Source organism: Gallinula chloropus, assembly GCF_964237585.1.
Source record: "Gallinula chloropus genome assembly, chromosome: 29".
In the NCBI taxonomy this organism is placed as follows: Eukaryota; Metazoa; Chordata; class Aves; order Gruiformes; family Rallidae; genus Gallinula; species Gallinula chloropus.
Genome location: NC_140114.1, coordinates 679,738 through 698,584, shown reverse-complemented (window position 1 = coordinate 698,584; position 18,847 = coordinate 679,738). Strand labels below are relative to the sequence as shown.

General features: G+C 57.6%; 1 protein-coding gene across 1 annotated transcript; it reads right to left on the bottom strand.

The window, feature by feature from the left end:
* Positions 1-213: 213 nt before the first annotated feature.
* MEX3A (mex-3 RNA binding family member A) lies at positions 214-13,518 on the bottom strand (the record flags this gene model as incomplete). Its single annotated transcript, XM_084276792.1, has 2 exons — positions 214-1,328; positions 13,050-13,518. 2 exons carry the CDS (start codon positions 13,516-13,518, stop codon positions 223-225), a joined length of 1,575 nt encoding a protein of 524 aa, XP_084132918.1. The 3' UTR covers positions 214-222.
* Positions 13,519-18,847: the final 5,329 nt, after the last annotated feature.

Below are 18,847 nucleotides of genomic sequence, written 5' to 3'. Positions count from 1 at the left end.
AATTTCTTTTTTTTTTTCTTCTTCTTCTTCTTCTTCTTTAAATTAATTTATTCTCTCATTCGTTTTGTTCTTCAGGTGTCATTATTATTATTATTATTATTATCATCATTATTATTATTATTATCAGCATCATTTTTCTTTCCTGGACCCCCCTCCCTGCCCCGACCAAAACACTCCCTTCCTACCCCCACCCACCCCACCCCAATGCCCTGCTCTGTCTCTTTAGGAAAATATTCTAATGGCCTGAGTGGCTGCAGCGTGGCAAACCGGACACTCCGGATCAGTCCTCTCACAGATCCTCACGGCGCACTCCATGCAGAAGAGGTTGTGGCCACACGGCACCAGAGCTGCCGTAACTTCGCTTTCAAAACACACCATGCACTCACGGCTGCTGGAGACAGACGTCCGGGCAGCGGTAGTTGTTCCCAGCTTGGAAAACCCTTGGAGAGGTTCCCCCTGCGATCTCCTGGGGAGACCAGAGAGATTGGGCTCTTGGATGGAGGAGGACGGGGAGCGATGTGAATTCGGGTGGATGGCGCCGGTACTGCTGGACCGCTGTTGCTTTGAGAAGAGCACCGAGACAGGGTTGGTGTTTTCCTGCCCAGCCCACATCGGGGCACCCGACTCCGGCACCCCATAATACAGATCTTGCTTGTTCACGCCATAGTTAGGGAAGAGGTAACCGTAATTGAAGTCGTTTTGGTCATTCAGCCGGGGGGTCTCGTAGACAGGGTCAACAGAGCAGTCGCCGATGCACCCCAGGCTGTTCTGCCGGAAGGTGGAGAGGGGCTTGCAGCCCGGTGCCGGCGTATGCACCCGCCAGGCCTCCGAGTAGCGGTTCTCCATGCCAGAGTCAGGGCTGCTGGAGAGGAAGTCGTTCTCATTGTTGTACTCCAGGATCTTGCCCGTCCTCACCGCGATGTGGGTCTCAATCTCCTCCCGGGCGCGCTCGACGTTTCCTGGGGCACCGGTGATTTCAAAGACGGGGTCCCGGTCCCGGCTGGGCGTGATGATGTAGGTGTTGGTCTGCTGTTGGATCCGTTTGATGGTGGCTCCTTTGGGGCCCACCACCAAGCCCACCACGCGGTAGGGCACGCGCACCCGGATGGTGACTTGCCCTGGCAAGGTGGGAGCGCTGCCGAAAGTGGTGCCGGCCTTGTTGCGGGAGGCTCTGATCATGGAGAAGTGCTCAGCAGCAGAGATGATCTCCCGTCGGGCCATGGCCACGTCCTCCCGCCGTCCTGTCACCATGAAGACCGGCTCCTCACCCCGCACCGGCGTCTTGATGTAGGTGTTGGTCTTCGCCCGCAGAGCTTTGATCTTGCAGCCTTGGGGAAGAGAGAGAAAACAAGGCAGGGAGGTTAGAGGGGCTGTCCCGCCGCCCTCCCCTCTCCTCAGGGCACCAGGCTGAGCCGCCATGTTTTCAGCAGGCCCTGAGCCAGGCAGCAGCCACTGCTGGGGACCTAAAATGAGGGAAAGGCCCTTTCACTCCAACCCTGACAGCAGAAATGCCAGAGGAGGAGCATCTCCCCCTCCCCATCCCCAGAGAGCTCCCTGCTCCCTCACCTTCAGGCAGCACCATCTTGTGTGCTGCCCCCCGCCGCACAATCCTGCTCGGCTGCCTTCCCTCAGGAATCGGCTGCTCCTCAGCTCTCACCCCTCTGACATCCCCCTTTCAGGGTGAACCCGCTGTGACCCTCGTCACTTCTGGGGTCCAAGCTTGGGGATGCAGGTAGAAGAGATGCAGCAATTTGGGACCCCCACCTCAGATATGGTGGGACCCCAAACATCAGCACTGCTCAAAGGGGAGAACGTAGCCCAGCACCAGCATTTGCTTTGGGGTCAAACCAGTAAGAAATGGGGCAGGGCTGCTCTCCTGTGCCCACACAGGCACTCAGTAAGAGCAGCAGGGTGGTGGCTGCCTGGGGAAGGGAGGCCATCGAGCCTCAGGCTGTGTTTTGCCCAGGACTCTCCATTGGGTGCATCTAACACCGATGGCCACAGTCCTCCCAACTGCAGTGGTCCAGGCACTCAGACTCTTTCCTGAGGTCACATGCCATGCCAGTGCTTTTGTGTATGAGCATCCACTTCCCTGGAAGCCACCAAGCCAATTCCCATCACTGCTCCTTCCAGCTCAGAAAACATCCCCTTCCTTTTCAAAAAGAAAAAAAAAATTAAAATTTTGAAAAAAGGGGAAAAAAAGTAAAAAGAAAAAAAAAAAAAACGAACAAAGAAAAAAAAGTTGAAAAGAAAAAATAGGGCAAGAGATTTTTCAGTGTGTTTTGGCTTCCAAATCAGTTTTCAGATGGGTTTAGAGCCAGTGGTGTGACTCTGGGTTCCTCGCTGACACCAGGATGCCATCAAGCAACTAAATGTTTTTACAGATGTGGCACAGTTTTCTAAACTACTTCTGGAAACCCTCCCTGCTGCTGTCCCTCTGACCCCAAAAGCCTTTCTCGGTGCCTGAAGGCATTTTCAAAGCCTGGTACCAAGCTCCCATGCAGGCTGCAGCTTCCTTTGTGGGGAGGTTTGCTCTCAAGCTTGGGTCTCTACAAAATTAAATAAATAAATTGGCAAAACAAGTGATTCTCCAGGGCACTGCGTTTCTGGTAGCACAGATGGAGTAAGGTGAGCACTTTGCTCTGGTTTCCCAAGAATTCAGGTGCCTGAGTCAGGGATCCTGGAACAAAAGCACATGGATATGGCACTGAAAGCTCCGTGAGATCCCCCACGTCCTCCCACCCCATCTTCTCTCCCCAGGAAGGAAGGAGCCCACCTCTTGTCCTCTCCCCTGACACCAGCAAGTTTTCCTCACTGTCCACAAGCTGCCCTGCAAAAGATGCTTCTGCAACCAAGAAATTAAGATTCCTCAGCTCCTGGGCTGGAACATTATTATTTATACGGCCCCTAATAAATAACAACATCTCTTCCCTGCTGGGAGTTCAGGGCTGCCACTCACTTAGCGCTGCCACTGATCTGCAGCCGGTCCCACGGGACTCGAGACTTGTGCCATCGGGGTGTTTACAGGGAGGGGAACGATCCTGCCACCATGGACCAGCCTGAGAATCGAAGCCCAGACCTTTGGTGATTGAGAAGCCTCGTGCCACTCTGGCTGGCAGGAGTCACTCCCCGTGCTGGCAGCGGCACACACAGCACGCTCAGCCTGACGGGTCGCGTTCGCGTCTCGCAGCATCGCGCGGGCACCGGGGCTGCAGCCTCATCACACCGCGGGAGGCTGCGCGACCGCGAAACCTCCCGGCGCCGCTCCCAGACCCCGCTGCCTTGTCAGAGGGTCTTGGCATTGGGTGTGGGACACGTGCTGGTAAAGCCTGACTTTGCTGTCAACTCCCAGGGTGAGTTTTAAAGCTGCTTTGGCTCTCCTAAGCCTCAGTGCCCGGTTTGTGGAACGGGAATCATAGCTGTTCCTTGCTCTGTGTTACAGTAGAACTTCCTGGAATACTTCTCACTGCGATGCTGGTGCTTTAAACCCGGGTTTAAGCCACTAATTTCACGTTCCTGGGGAATGGGAATGCTAGAGCTGGCCCAAAGAAGCTGGGCAAATCCCCCAAATCCAAACCAAATCCGTGCCCTGCTAAGTCCAACTTATCTCACATGTTACCCCTCCACACCCCACGGACTCCACCCCCCCAGTAATTTGCAAAGCTTTGTTTAATGAAGTTACCGAACAGTCGATGCTGACTGATGGTAACATGAGGTAGGACGTAGGAAACCCCAAGGATGGGACTTGGCAGCACTAGGAGTGATGTAACTGTGGAGTAAACCCAGGCACAGAGAAAAGGTTCATCCTAAGGAGCCCAAGGAAGGCAGGATAAAACCGTAAGGGCCCCCCTAAGCCCTCCCACAGTCTCAGGGCAGGCTCAGCTCTCCCTGCCCCATCCCTGGCAGACATTTCCCTGCTCTGCTCCAAAGATGGGAGATTCCATCTTAGGAAGATTAACCGAGATGCCACCATTTCCCCAGGGATATCACCGGAGCGTCGCGTGGAAAGAAAGGGGGTGTCAGCTGCAAGCACCCCTGGCTCCTGCAAATCCCTCCCACGCCATCAGCCCAGATGGGGAGTAGGGGGTTGCCAAATCCCTCAGCACCCCGGGAGCACAAGGCTCTCACTGGCAGAAGGACGTCAGGTAGGGCCGGCCTTGCACTGGGGGGGGATTTTTCTAAGCCACCGGACAATGACTGCGTGGTGGCAGGGAGGGAGGAGAGGAATCCACAGCCAGGAAAACAATCAAGGAGGTGACACGGAGGGTCAGGCAAGCAGAGCGGTGACAAAGGACGGGGGGCTCCATGCTGGGGACAGATGGAAGGAAACGGTGGCAAGGAATACACATGAATGAGGGCAGAACGTAAGCGTTACGCGAGCTGGGAGGGGTAGGAGCGAGTTAGGGATGGAGGAAAGGTGGTGGAAATTGAGGGAGAGGCACTTTAGGATCCCTCCGAGGGAAGAGGGGAATGAAGGGTGTGAAGGCAAAGCTGTGACACCCCCCAAAACGGGAAAAGGGAGACAGGGAAGGAGAGAGCATGGCGAGAGGGGGAGGGAGGATCGAGACACGGACAAAAGGACGCGTGGTGCAGTCGATGGTGTGAGAAGCAGGGGGAGGAGGAGGAGGAGGAGGGAGGGTCTCCATGCAGGCCTGCAGCCTGGAAAGCCAGCTTTGCAGAGACAGACAGATGGGGGATCCTGTGCTTAAAAACGGGGGGGAAATGAGACCAACTCCATCAAGACCAGCAGCCCGGCAGGTCCAGTGGCCCAGATCCCTCCCAGCTCTGAACTGGTGCACACAACAGGCCAATCCACCAGCAGCATCAACCTGGAGAGCTTCCCCCAACTTCCAAGAGAGCTGCACCGATCCGCACCCACAAAAACCAGGCTGGGCTTAAATCGGATTTACTCAGTGCCAAGGCCCCCCAAAGCCCATCTCAACCCCAACCCTGACCCTGCTGCCCACAGCTAAATAGGTGCTGAGCCTTGCTGGACATCACACTGCTGCTGACAGAGCTCAGCCAGGTCAGGCTGTGGCCCTTTACATCCTGGCTGGATTAGTAGCACACTCCTATGTGAGGTGGGGTGGGTTTTTTCCCCCAAATTGCCTTTTTTCTATATGTTTGGGGTTTTTTAAATGAAGTTTTCTTCCTGCATTAACTGGAGTTTGAAAACACCACTCAACAAACCGCCTTCCTCAGTGGATTATTAAGAGGGGAGACAACTACTTAGTAGTAGTTCTACTACTACTTGGTGTTAAAAATGTGAAACTAAGAGGGGAAAAGGACCCATAGAAACTACAATAGTAAGATGTAACTTTGCTGTAGTAGCTGACTCGTTAAGGCAATGTGCAGACATCAGCTAATTGATCCCTGGCAGACTCCTGCCAGTTCGGTTTTATATTAGAGAGAGAATTAAACCCCCTTCTCGTTGTGTTTCCACTACCTGGCTTCTATTATTCTGAGGGGGTTTTTTTTAGCCAATAACACAGATCCCCAAGAACTTCACAAAGGAGGTTTGTATGATTATTTCCTCCCCCACCCACTTCTTCTTCTTCTTAACTTGAGTTAACTGAGTACCAACTGACTCAGAGCAAATGTGTCTGCAAATTACCCTAGTAAGCCACAAATGTTAACGTAGAGGAACAAACCCTTCAGGATTCTTGAGCCTCCAGCACCCAGACCAGTTATCTAACTGGAATTAATCCACTGAGCTGCTAGCTCTGGCTAACAACAAATAAATAACTGGAGTCTAGACATTGCCAAACTGGGGATGGGTGGGGAAGCGGGGGGGGATTTGGATGAACAGCCACGTTCTCTCTGCAGTGGGGTTCAACAAATCCATCCCAATTAACAAAGGAGGAAGGTTTTGAGGGCTGTGTCTGCTGCTCGTGAGGACAAGTGTGTATGATGCATCCAACCTGCCAGTTGCTTTGCTTGGACCATCCCAAATCTTTTGGAACCCAGCAACGTGTTTCCACGGGACCTCAGAGAGGGTGGTGAGGGGCTGGAAGGGGCTGCCCAGAGAGGGGGTGGGTGCCCCATCCCTGGGGGTGTTCAAGGCCAGGTTGGCTGGGGCCCTGGGCAACCTTGTGTAGCTCCAGGCCTGGAGGTTGGTGTCCCTGCCTGTGGCAGGGGGTTGGAGCTCTGGGACCCTTGGGGTCCCTCCCAGCCCAGCCCAGTCTGGGATTCTGTGATTCTGTGACCTTCCCCGGGCCCTGGCTGTGGTTTACACCAAGGTTCCCCTGCACAGCTCTGGCAGCAGGAAAAGGCCGGAGTGGTGCAGGGGTTGGATGTGCTCTGGATGTGCCCACTGCACCACGCTGGGTGGAAATGCCAGCAGAAGGGAGAGTGCGATGGAAAAGGCAGCTGTGCCTGTGGAGTATCTCCACTGGACATTCCACTTCAGTGTAAACTCAGAGTTCAACCCACCGACAACCTTCTCCCCACCACTGCTCGGATCCTGCACAGGTACAGACTGTGACTGGTGCAGCCTGGAGGATCCTATCCACACAAACTGGGACACCTCCAGCACATCCCAGTCTGTGCCCAGCTGAAACACCTCCAGCACAGCCCTGTCTGTGCCCAACTGAAACACCTCCAGCACAGCCCAGTCTGTGCCCAACTGAAACACCTACAGCACAGCCCAGTCTGTGCCCAGCAGCGTGGCCTTCACCTGAAAGCATCAGAGATGCTGCACCAGCTTACAGGGAACCACCCAGGCTCCAGCCCCAAGGGGTGTGTGTGGGGGTTGCTGTTGGTTAGTAGGGTTTTTTTGTGGTGGGTTTTTTTTCTTAAACACACCACACAAAATCACTTCAGGTCCTTATATTCCTTATTTCCACCCAGATACCAAAATATCTCTACAGACAAAAGGTATTTAGCCCTCTTCTCATTTATACTAAAGCACCTTTACACTGCACCAGTATAAAATACACCTGTAAATACCCTGCTCAAGACATTTTGACATTGCTGGTGGGGTAGGAGAGAGCCCAAGGGCAAATTAAGACTTGGTCTCTTTTTCTGTTCAGTAATGAAATTAAAAAAGGACCATAAAATAAACAACCCTCAAATATCTCTGGTAAGGTGGGGCATTCTTTTCCCCGTTCCAAGATGAAAGCCACGTTAAAAGACAAGCACACAAAGAACATCACAAATAAACCCTCCCGACTGACTGTGGGGTAAGATTTTGTTGCATCGAGAATCTGATGAAAGTGGTGTCAGAAAAAACACACACACACCCCCCCCAAGCACACACAAAAGGACCACAAACAACCAACTCCATCCCTTGGCATTGAGGTTTTATTGTATTCATGATGTGAGTTGTGTTTACAAGAAAGGAGGGGGGGGGGAAAGGAGGAACCAAGCCCACCAGGCCGCAAAAATACGCGACCGCCCCGTTGACTTTTGAGCTTCTACATGTAGCGATGAAAGTTGTTTATAACAACAAAAAAAAACCCCAAAACCAAACCCCAAAACAAGAAAGAAAAGGCGACCGGACCCCAAAAGCAACGAGCTGGATGCCACAGACAATCAGCACCCTGTGCGGAGGAGGAAAAGTTGGGAACTCGGCCTAGAAGCCCCCGGCCCAGAGCAGCCGCTTCTCCTCCGCCAGCGTCGCATCGCGTCGGGGTGGGTGTGACCGTGGCCCCCTGCATGGCATCATCCTGCCGCGGCCCCGCGGCACGCACTGGGAGCCGGACGGCGTACGGGGAAGCGGGGTGTGTGTGGGGGGGAGAGCGGGGTAAGGCAAGCCAGCGGCTGAGGGGGTGGGGGGCCGGATGCAGGAGGAGGGGGCTGCCAGACAAAGGCAGGAACGGAGGGGGGGGCCGCGGGGGCCCCCACCCTACGCCAGCACGCTTTCCCACTGCCCTAGATTCCGGCCGGCTGCTCTGCGGCGCAGTTCACTCGGTCAGCGCGGCTTTCAGCAGCCGGATCGGATGCGCGGAGCGTGCGTGTCTCCCTAGAAAATTCCCTTTGTCTCTCTCCCAGACCCATTTTTCTCCTCCCACCTCCAGCTGAAACCGCACAAAGTCAACCCCGTTCCACACTTTTCCCTGGTGTAAATTCAGGCGAATTCTCATTAACACTTTACACCAATCCCACACTGACTCCCGCTCGCTCCCTTTCAGGCCCATCCCACGCTGCCAGAGCAGCCTAAAGAGGTTCCTTTCCAGACCCCCACCAGACCTGGTGGCTTCAGCTCCAAGATTTACGCGAAAGCAAAGAGACAACAACAGGATCTGACCCCCCTCGGTGCTTCTCGGATGCTGTACATCCACCTCCACATGGTGGGTGGGGGAGCTGCAATCATCAGACTTCCTCAATGAAAAAGCTTTCCTCGGACTATTTTTAAATGCTGAAAGCATCAGAGCATGTTTGGAGCTACACAAAGAGCCCAATCACCTGGGGTTAGTGGGGCCTCTCGTTATTTGACTTCACCTTGCCAAGAAAGAGCAATTTGCGTTAAGCTCCTCTCTCCCATCATCTCATTCCTGTTGACAACAGTCTAGTTAGAGCAGGGATGCTCTGGGAGATGCTTCATCAAAGGGTGCCTCTGCGTACAGGTGACAATGGATGCTACTATTGATGATGAGAGCAAAAATACTCAGAGAAGGAAGGGACCTGCTGGGAGCAGGCAGCTTGCGCTGTCGTGCTCTGCGCCGCAGGAAGCCAAACTGACCCGCCACGTTCTCCCGCAGACACCAGGCACACAAAGAACCACGACCACGTCTTCCCTCACTACAAGATCCAGCCTTAGATGAGACCCTCTTAGGAGTCCAGCTGCCTCTCCCCAGGCTCTGCTGGCTGCAGCCTGGTCTGTCAGCAGGAGCGGATATAATGCCAGCAGAGAAGTCAGATACGCAGCTTGGACCTACACCTGCCTCGGGTGACTTCTAGGGGAGAACCTGGACACCTCGGTGGCTGAGGACTTCTGGCCCTGTCTATGTTCACAGTCTGAATGGCCAAAGCATGACACATTCAGAGATGCTCCCCACCCTCCCCAGCACCTCTTCCCACCACAACACACGCTTGCAAGAACCTTCTTGGTGAGTCCCTTGGTGCCCTGCCACCTGCTCAAAGATCACCTGCCAACCCCTTGGGTGGCAAATCTACCTGCGTAGTCCTGAGAACACGTAGAAAGGACGTTGTGGGGAATATGCCCCCAACAAGAGCTGGTGGGCAAAACACAGAAGCCACCAAGCACCCCATTGCACCACACAGGTCCAGACCATCTCCAGAACCAAGTAACACCGTGTACACCATGGCACATGTCAGGAGGTTCGGCGGCCCAAGCTCAGCATGCCTGGACTCGAATGTCTTGCTTACACACCAAGGGAAGGGGGGAATGGTCTGCAGGAGTCGCAAGACAGGCAGAGGCATCCCTGCTCCCCACCCTAGCAACAACAGGAGGGCACGCATGGAGGCCAAGGCTCCACTTCCAACTGGAGAAGGGAAGTCATCACCAACCATGGCCAGGGGACTGGAAGAGGTCACAAACGTCATCAAAGGGATTGTCACAACTTCATCCCCTCATCCTTCCTTTCCCAGTTTCCTCTCCTTCAGCTTGCAAAGCAGTCCTTGGCACATCCCACCAGGCACCCAACCTCTCCACCATGGCCCCCGGGGCATCGTGACGTCCGAGCTGCTCTCAGCACCTACCCAGTCCATTCCCACCGAGTTCCCCCTTCCAGCAGCCCCCCATTTCATCCCAGTGCCTTCCCCTATCCCACCCAGCGAGCGGCCGCGGCGCTGAAGAAGCGCTGCTCGAATTCAGCGCACAAACCGGCACCGGCGCAGAACTCGAGCGAGGTTCCCGGCAGGCGATTGGCTCCGCGAGGGCACGTTAGCAGTTCCCGGGGAGAAGAGACGCCCGAGCGCAGGTTTATCTCCTGCAGCATCTCTGGTTTGAAGTGGAGCCACCCCCTCCGCCACAATTAAACCTCTTTGTGAATCAGGCTTACAAGTGGTCTGATAAAAATACATGGGGCTTGAGCCTTAGTTATACCTGAGCACCTTTACTCTCCTCCCAGCAAAGCAATGGGGTAGTCGTGTACTGGGAGATCCCACCACCGTATCGAAGGGGCCCCGTGCCCCCATCCAGCCCTCACACATACGTGTCGGTGAGGTGCACCTCCAAAGACCGTAGGGATTATTTTAAGTGGTTCCTCAGATCCAGAACACTGAGGCAAAGAAAAAGCTCAACCCTGTTACCAATTAAAGCCCTGAAATAATGGTTAGTTTACTGTTACTCCCCACCCACTCCCCTTCCCCAAGGTGTTTGTCCCCCCTGTTCACAAGCACCCCAAAAACGCTCACTTGCTTAGAAAACCATCAGCCCCATGAGCAGCATTTACCAAGGGGGTGATGCCTCTGTGGGTTCTGGGTTCTCTCCAAGAGATTCCTGACCAGGCATCCGTGAAAGCACAGGGTTTGGCCTCCCCAGGGTGCCCTGCACCCAGCTCCATCTGAGAGCAGACCCTCATAATCCAGCCTTCCACACAAAACCAAGACCCTGGAGACATTCCTATAGGCCTTTCCAAGGAATAAGCACGGGCCACGATCTCTGCCAGAGTACGGAGTGGTGGTTGCAGGGGACCCTGCTGATTTCTACCAGCTCAGGATCCGGCCCACCCGCCTTTATTAAGAGGGGCACAGCTTACACGGTCTGACCCACTAACTGATGGAGCGCTGCCGAGTCCGCCTCGCCGGAGCTCTGGCCCACTGACATTTCCCAGTTTCCCAGATGTGGGAAAACCCTTACACACACACACACCACACACACAAAAAATGGTGGAAAAACCCCAGGTCTCCATGTTCCTCTCTATCACTCCAGCCACAATGGGCACGGCGCTGCGTACGAGCGCATCGGAACACACCCCCTTCTTGGGAGTTTGGGGCAGCGGTGAGATCCTGGAAGAAAATAGCTTGGGCACCTCCTGCATCATCTTCACGTTTCCCCTCGATGCTGTCTGCCGAATCCGCTCTCTTTTCTAACTTTATTAAACAAAGGGGGCCTGATTCTCCCCGGCCTTGCACCCCCCAGCACGGAGCTGGTGCAAAGCCCCAACGGTTCTGGCCACGCTCAGCTCGTGGTGGTGTAAAAGCATCACGGGGAGGATCAGGCCCAGGGGGGGATCTTCTCGGCCACCCCTTCACCCCCCTCTTCCCACCTTCCCCCCCCCTGCGCAGGGGCCATGATCCCAGCGTGGCGGTGACGGCGGAGGGGGGCGTGAAGCCAGATCCGTTCCCTCTGCTGCAGTTTTGGGGGAACACAGCACCCCACCGTGCTCCTGCCCACACTCTCCATCCCAGCACGGGGACCAGCTTCACTGGTGGCAGAGCGCTGAGCCACCAGAGGCCCCATTGTTCCCGTCACACGCTCCAGTGGAAGGATGCACGGCCATCAGCCATTTGTATCCCTCTTCCCCGCGGCTTCCCCTCGCCCACCTCAGCCTCTGCACATCCCCTTCCCAGACGGCTGACCCCCGAGGAGCCATCAACCCCCAACAAACTGCAAACCCCCCCCCCCGCTCAGGAGATTTCAATTCCCAACCCAAGAGGAAGCATCTGGATCTGGAGCCGCAGTCTCTGCCCGTCACACTTCCAGAGCGTCAAGTTACTTGCTTAGAGAATGAAAAAAAATAGAAAAAGCCCAAAAAAACCCCAAAAAAACCCCATTTAGCCAGACTGTGATTATTTCCACCCCCCCTCCGTAAGCGACACAAAACTTCTCCCGCCGATCCCCGCGTTTTAACCCCGCCGCGGCTCCCGCGGTGCCCGGGGGCTGCTCGGCGGAGCTGCCCACCCCGCAGCGCACCTCGCCCCCCGCCCCCCCCACACCCGGGAGAGCCCGGAGCGGTGAAGGGGGGTGGGGTGGGTGGGCGAGGGGGTGACTTAAGAGTGGGTGTGGTGTGTGTGTGTGTGTATATATATCATTTATTATTTTTCCCCTTTCAAGCCCTCCTCCATCCCACCTCGCTCCGCACGGGAGAACAAAAGCATCCCCGCGGCGGAGCGCGGGCGGCGGCTGCGGGGTTACGCGGGACGGGGACCTGCCCGTTCCGGGGTGTCGCGTCCCGTGTCCCCTGTTCCCCCACCCAATACCCCCCCCCCCCCCCCCACCGCAGTCACATGTCTGCAGAAAGGAGTTGAACTTCCATGAATCGCTGGGTGAGGAGCCGGGCTAGGCCCGCAGCGCGCCCGGCCCGGCAGCACCACACCCCCTCGCTCCGCCGTCCCCAACAAAGGGGATTTTTCCCCCCTCCTCTCCCTCCCCGCCGAGCCGGGCCGGGCTGCGGGGAAGCTGGGGCCGGGCTCCTCCGGTAACCACTCGGGATCCTTTATTTCCTCTCTCCCCCGCTTGGTTTTTTAAAATTTTTTAAACAAATTTTAATTTTATTTTATTATTTTTTTAAATAAAGGAGGAGGAGGAGGAGGAGGAGGAGGAGGGCGGGGAGCGCGGCTCAGGAACGACTCCTTCGCACAACCGGAGAAGCGATGAGCTCTCCGGTGCAGGCAACCGGACAAGCAGCCCACGCTGGCATTCCTATAGATCCACACACCCCCCCCATCCTCCCCAACGACCCCCCGCCAAAGCAGCAGACACCCCCCCCCCCCCCGTCCGCAGCCCCCGCGAGTCCCGCTCCGCCCGGGGTTAGGGGTGTGGGGGGGTGTGGATGGCGGGGCCGCCCCCTCTGCTTTGTCCCCGGCAGGGCTGAACCGGCCGGGGCGCGGGTCCCCGCCCGGCCCCGGCCCCGAACAATGGGGAGGGAGGGAGGGAGCGGCGAGGGGCGAGCCCGGGGGAAGTTGGCGGGGCCCCCCGGCGGGGCGGTCCCCCAGCCCTCCCGGCCGCAGGGATGCCACGGGCGGCGGGGGAAGTTTCCCGAGGAAAGAGCCCGGCCGGGCGGGGGAGGAGAGGGGGGGAGGAGGAGGAGGAGGAGGAGTGCGGGGGGGTGGGGGTGAGGGGGGGGGGAGGAAGAGCGGGGACACGGGACGGGGACGGACACCGGCGGCCGGGCGGGGGGGACCGGCGCCCCGGCGCTCACCTTGCCGGCCCACGATCTCGGCCACGTGCTCGGAGCTGGGCACCGGGACGCACTCGGTGGTGTTGGAGCTGCTCTTGAGCCGCAGCTCGGCCTCCTTGTACAGCGCGCACAACTTGGGCTCCGCCGCCCCGGCGCTGGGCGCCGACGAACCCTTCGGGGCCGGTGGAGGAGGCGGCGGCGGCGGCGGCGGCTGCTGCTGCGGCGGCGGCGGCGGCGGCGGGGGCTGCTGCGGCGGCGGCGGCGGCGGGTTATTGTTGTTGTTGTTGCTGTCCTCCACCAGCACCACGGCGGAGGAGGAGGAGGAGGAGGAAGGCTCGCCTAGCCCCAGCAGGCAGAGCTGGTCCAGGGCGAGCTGCAGCGCCCGGTCATCCTCCAGCAGCGCTCTGTCTTTGCCGCTCCCACCGAAACAGCCTAAATCGCCGAAACCCCCGTTCCTTTCCATTATCCCTGGTACTACCAGGCTAGGCATGGCTAACAAAGACTTGAGAGGGGGTTGGGTGGTGGTGGTTGGTTGGGGAGGGGGGGGGGGGGTGTGAGAGCGAGAGGAGGGGAGTGGGGTGGGGGGGGGGGGTGGGGGGGACACAAAGAGCTCGGGAGGGAGAAGGGAAAAAAAAAAAGGCAGAGGGAGAGAAACAGACAGAGAAAAGGACCCTCCGCCCACCTCCCCTCTGCCTGGCCAAGCCCCTTTCTCTCTGTAACCCGAGCTCCCTCGCCCAGGCACTTCCAGCCCGCCGGGGTCCCCCCGCCGCCGCCTCCGCCCCCGGCTCCCAGCCGCCGGCGGGGTGTGCGGAGGGCCGGCGGGGCGCGGGGCGGCGCGGAGCCCCGCGGGGGGAAAACTCTTTTGTTTGAAGGCGGCTGGGCGCAGCGGGAGGCTGCCCCGGCCCGCGGACTGCTGGGGGATGTAGTCCCCGGCCGCCGCGCACACCCCCTCCGGCGCGCCGGCAGCGGCCCGCGGGTGGACGGGCGGGGGGGCCCGCGGGTGGAGGGAGGGGGCTGCGTGGGGACCCGCTGTGACACGGGCGGAGGGGGCCGTGCCGGGACCCCACGGTGCCGCGGGTGGAGGGGGCCGAGGAGGGATGCTTTGTGCTATGGGGAAGGGGCTGTGCGGGGACCCCACGGTGCCGCGGGTGGAGGGGGCCGAGGAGGGATGCTTTGTGCTATGGGGAAGGGGCTGTGCGGGGACCCCACGGTGTCGCGGGTGGAGGAGGCTTTGTGCTGTGGGGAAGGGGCTGTGCGGGGACCCCACGGTGTCGCGGGTGGAGGAGGCTTTGTGCTGTGGGGAAGGGGCTGTGCGGGGACCCCACGGTGTCGCGGGTGGAGGAGGCTTTGTGCTGTGGGGAAGGGGCTGTGCGGGGACCTTCGTGCAACGAGTGGGTCGAGTGGGATGCGTGGGGACCCGCTGTGCTGGGGGTGGAGGGGGCTGCGTGGGGACCTGCTGTGACACGGATGGAGGGGGCCGTGCCGGGACCCCACGGTGTCACGGGTGGAGGGGGCCGAGGAGGGATGCTTTGTGCTGTGGGGAAGGGGCTGTGCAGGGACCCACCGTGCAATGAGTGGGTTCAGTGGGATGAGTAGGGACCCGCTGTGTTGGAGGTGGAGGGGGCTGCATGGGGCCCCACTGTGCCACAAGTGTGGGCGTGCTGAGGGGGGGACACCCCCGTTGTGCTGTAGGCGAAAGGGGCTGCGTGGGGACTGCAATGAGCAGCTGGAGGGCGATGCAGGGCCCACCATGCAATGAGGTATTTGGGGGGGCTCTGGGGGGACCTGTCCTGCAATGGGTGGAGGGGGCTGTATGGACACCCGCCATGCATACCTCAGGCGTGCAGGGTCCCCACGCAGGGGAGGAGGCCATGGGGACCCGAGAGCATCCATTCTGGCCCAGAAGAGCCCTGGGTGGAAGGGGTTTGCGTGGGGCCCTGCTGAGTGCTCCCCAGCATGAGGGGCTCCCACATGTTGGAGGACAGCATGAGGACCTGTCAGTGTGCACCCCATCTAGCAGGGCCTGTGTGGGGGGCCCTGCTGCTCCCCCCAGTGAGGGGTACTGCAGAGCAGAGCCTAGAGATCCAGGGGATGGGGGAGACCTTCGGGAGGGGCAGCGGCCGGGCAGGGACACCTCAAGGGGGGATGACTGGCCCATGGCTGGGCTGCTGGCAGCAGCGCTGGGGTGGGCGGGGTGGCAAGGTCCTGAAGGGACAAGCCCACCTCCTGTACCTTGCTGGCTTCATGCTCCTGCGAAGGGAGGCACGGCTGTGCCAGAGGCTGGTCCCACCCTCTCCCCAGACATAGGGGCTTCAGTCTTGTGATGGGAAGACCCCCGACCAAAGTCACCAGCATTTGAGGGCCAAAACCATTCGTCCAGCACCACCAGGAATCATGGAAAGAGAGGAGAAGGGGGAACCCCCTGGCCCCCCAAGGCATCGTGGCAGCTCCAGGCGCAGGAGCCGCGAGCCCTGGCAGGGCTGCCGGGGTTCAGCCTCCCCACCCTTGGCTCCCTGCCCCAGCAAAGCCCCCCCCTTGCAAACTGGGGATGCTGGGGGAGAGCCATGGGACAGCCCTGCTCCCTCGGCTAGCTTTTCTCATTGAAATGAGGAGCGAATTAACGTGGAGGGAAGCATTGAAAATAGCTTCCCAGCTCCCCGCCAGCCAGGCTGGGCTGTGTGTGAGTGTGCGTTTTCTTCCCCTCTTCCCCTTTCTTCCCTTTGAATCAAACCAGATGTCTCTCCCATGAAATGAGATTGCATGAGCTTACACTGGAGAGAGACAATGCAGAGAGATGCGAGGCTCCCATCGAGCCACATTGCACTGCAGCTCTGGCAGAGGCAACGTCTGCGGCTCTGGCTGGGGACGGAGCTGGAGGGGGGGTGGTGGCACTGATGCCTTGTCACCGAGGCAGGAATTTTCTACCCCCCACTGTATTTTGTATGATTTCCTCTCTCTGGCTCTCAGATCCTTGCAGCGAGGTTTCTCTCTTTTCTCCCCCCCACCCCCCCACTCCACCCCCTAACCCCTCCCCTCCCTTTTCTGGGTCTACAAGCAGAAGATCTCAGCTTGCAGATGAACTAAGCAGATGGGGCACCCAGCACAAGGAAATGTCTCATCCACTGACTCAGACGGTAAGGTGTTGCTATAGCTTTCCCTGCAAGTTTGCCCAGGCACTTCGGGATGTGGGAATTTTGCTTGCCTTTTGCTTTGGCACCCAGGTTTCCTTCACCCAGAGCACAAAAGTCACCGAGATGCTGGGACACCGGCCGGCTTAGCTGGTGGTGACAGTTTCCCTTGGCTCCAGGACCTGGAGCAGAGCTGCTGTGGGGTTTTGGAGGTTGTGGTGCTTGATTTGTGTTTAAAATAAACCAAACCAAGAAAAAAAAAAAAGAAAGAAAGGAGCTTTGGTAAGAACAGAAGAAGCCGCCTCACGCTGCTGCTTTTCATGTGGCTGGCTCGTTCTGGTGGTGGTTGTGGAGCAGTGTCTTGACTGACTGGTGGGTTTGGCTTTCAGCTCTGCACGGGGATGGGACTCGGGAAAGGCTGGGAGTTTGGGGATGTTTTCCTCCATCTGAGAGGTGGCATCTGTGTTTAGTTGGGATGGATCACAGCTCTGCGCCCGCACCGCACGGTGGAGCGGTTGGGATGGGTGTGCTCAGCCCTGGGCGCCACAGGGATGCTGTATGGGCAAAACCCACCTGCACCCCTTCTGTGTGGGTGTTGATGTGTGTGCTGCCCGCCAGTGTCACACACACACACACACACACACACACACACACACACACACACACAGACACACACACACACACACACACACACGCTGATGGTGGCTCAGACACGCTTAAAACCACCCAAAACAGTCGTGTGTGCACGTGTGTTGCGTGTGCCACAGGCAGAACACAGGCATGTAACGTGTGTGGCACGCGTGTGCTTGAGACGACACGCGTAACACGTGACGTGTGTCTTGTGCACGTGTGTTTGCACGTGGGTGTGTTCGTGGTGTGGGTGCATCCTCGTGGGTGCATCCCTGTGGGTGAAGACGCGTGTTGGGGTGTTGTTGGGAACCGTTGGGCTTTGTCCTGTGAGTCCTGAGCAGCGTTTTCATCTCTCAACAGTTTGATCCCACTCAGGATGACGACACCAGGTCTGTAGGTATCATTTTGGAAGGGGGGGGGGGGGGTGTTCCCTTCCAACCTCCATTTTAAGCTCCATCCTGGAGCTTTTCAGGAAAGGAAAGTGTCCCTCAAAATCCGAACAGGAAAAGGGGAGGGTGGGGAAGAAAAGAGCTGCAAAGCTCCAGCCCCAACCAGCACAAACCAGGCCCAGGAATCGCAAAGCAAACTGCAAAGTTTGTGTGATTTGCCCCCCAAAATAACGACTAATTTCACTTGCAATCTCCTGGGGCTTCTGGATTTCTCTCCAGTTACATCACCTCACTTCCCTCACAGCCACAAGGTCTAGAAACTTACTTTAAAACATGAAAAATCCCATTTGGGCCTATTCCTGTGACTCAGGGAGCTGGGAATTTCGGGCAAACGGGAACGCTCGGAGAGAAACCTGCAGGAATTGGCAGCACAGGCCGTGAGTAATCCTGATGGGTCCCTGATATCAACGTTTCTCAGCTCATGCAACATTTTTGGGGGCGTAGCTGGGCTCCAACCAAGACTTTGATCCTCCTCCCAGTGATAGCAACTGCTTAGGAATGATCTTACCTACCGTCTGGCATCGCTGCCCTCTGGGGAAGCTGGACTTGGGTAGTAATTCAGGTTAAAGTTAGTGCTGCCAGGGGCCTCGGTGAGCTGGAAGGATCACCAGGGCTCGGATCATGGGACTGGTGGAGGCTTGAATGTTTGAAGCTCCCTGGAAATGGGAGGAAAAGGTGATTTCTTTTGGTTCCAGGTAGTTTTGGATTGTGAGCTGGGTACTTTGCTGCGGGGTGTAGACCACGCACAGCTACATTCCCTCTGTAAATATCCTTGCTGAGGTTTTGGGGAGAAACACGGTGTTTCTAGTTTAAAGAGTTGGTATTTCCAGCTGTTTTTTAAAACCCCCATCCCTGAATTAACTGTCAGGGGAAAAAAAAAGGGGGAAATAAGAGTATTAATTAAAACCAGGGACGACGGAAGCGTCGGCCAAGCGGAGAGGCTGGGATGGTGCAGCAGCATCACGTGCTCCTCGCCCCTTTCCTCAGCAATAGGCTGCTGTGTTCCAGGGAAAGGGAGACACTGTGGCTGCTGGGGGTGCCAGAGCCAGTGGGGAGGGGGCTCTGGGCACCCTGGCTTGTCAGAGAGCCGTGGATGGCCAGAAGGAAGCTGATGCTGAGGCAGTGCCAGCAGCAAACACAGGAGGGAAACTCCCTGGGGTAATTCGTGTCAGCAACACGGAGCAAAGTTTGGCACTTCCCAGTCCTGCATCCCTCTTCCCCCCCTCAAGTTCCTGAGCCTGGGGGGAAGGTGTATTTTGGAAGAGAAGTGTTGATGCTGGGTGAGCATCCTCGCTGCGCAGAGCCGGGGGTGGTGCGAGCACACAGTGTCCAGATAGGGCTGGAGTATCTCCAGTTGGTCACTGCAGCCCCATCAGTGGAGTGACCCATCGATTTTAAACCTCTTTGGGTTGTTGCTGGGACCGACAGCAAGAAGCATCTCCCTCTCCACGCAGGGACCCTGAAGTGCTTTGCAAACAGTTGTTAATTAAGCTCTTTGAGGAGATAAGTAAATTACTGCAAAGCTTTGATCCAAAGCTCCTCCAAGTCCATTGGTTCTGGTGAGTCCAGGTCCATGAGATCAGGCCCAGAAGACCAGATTTAACAACCCCTC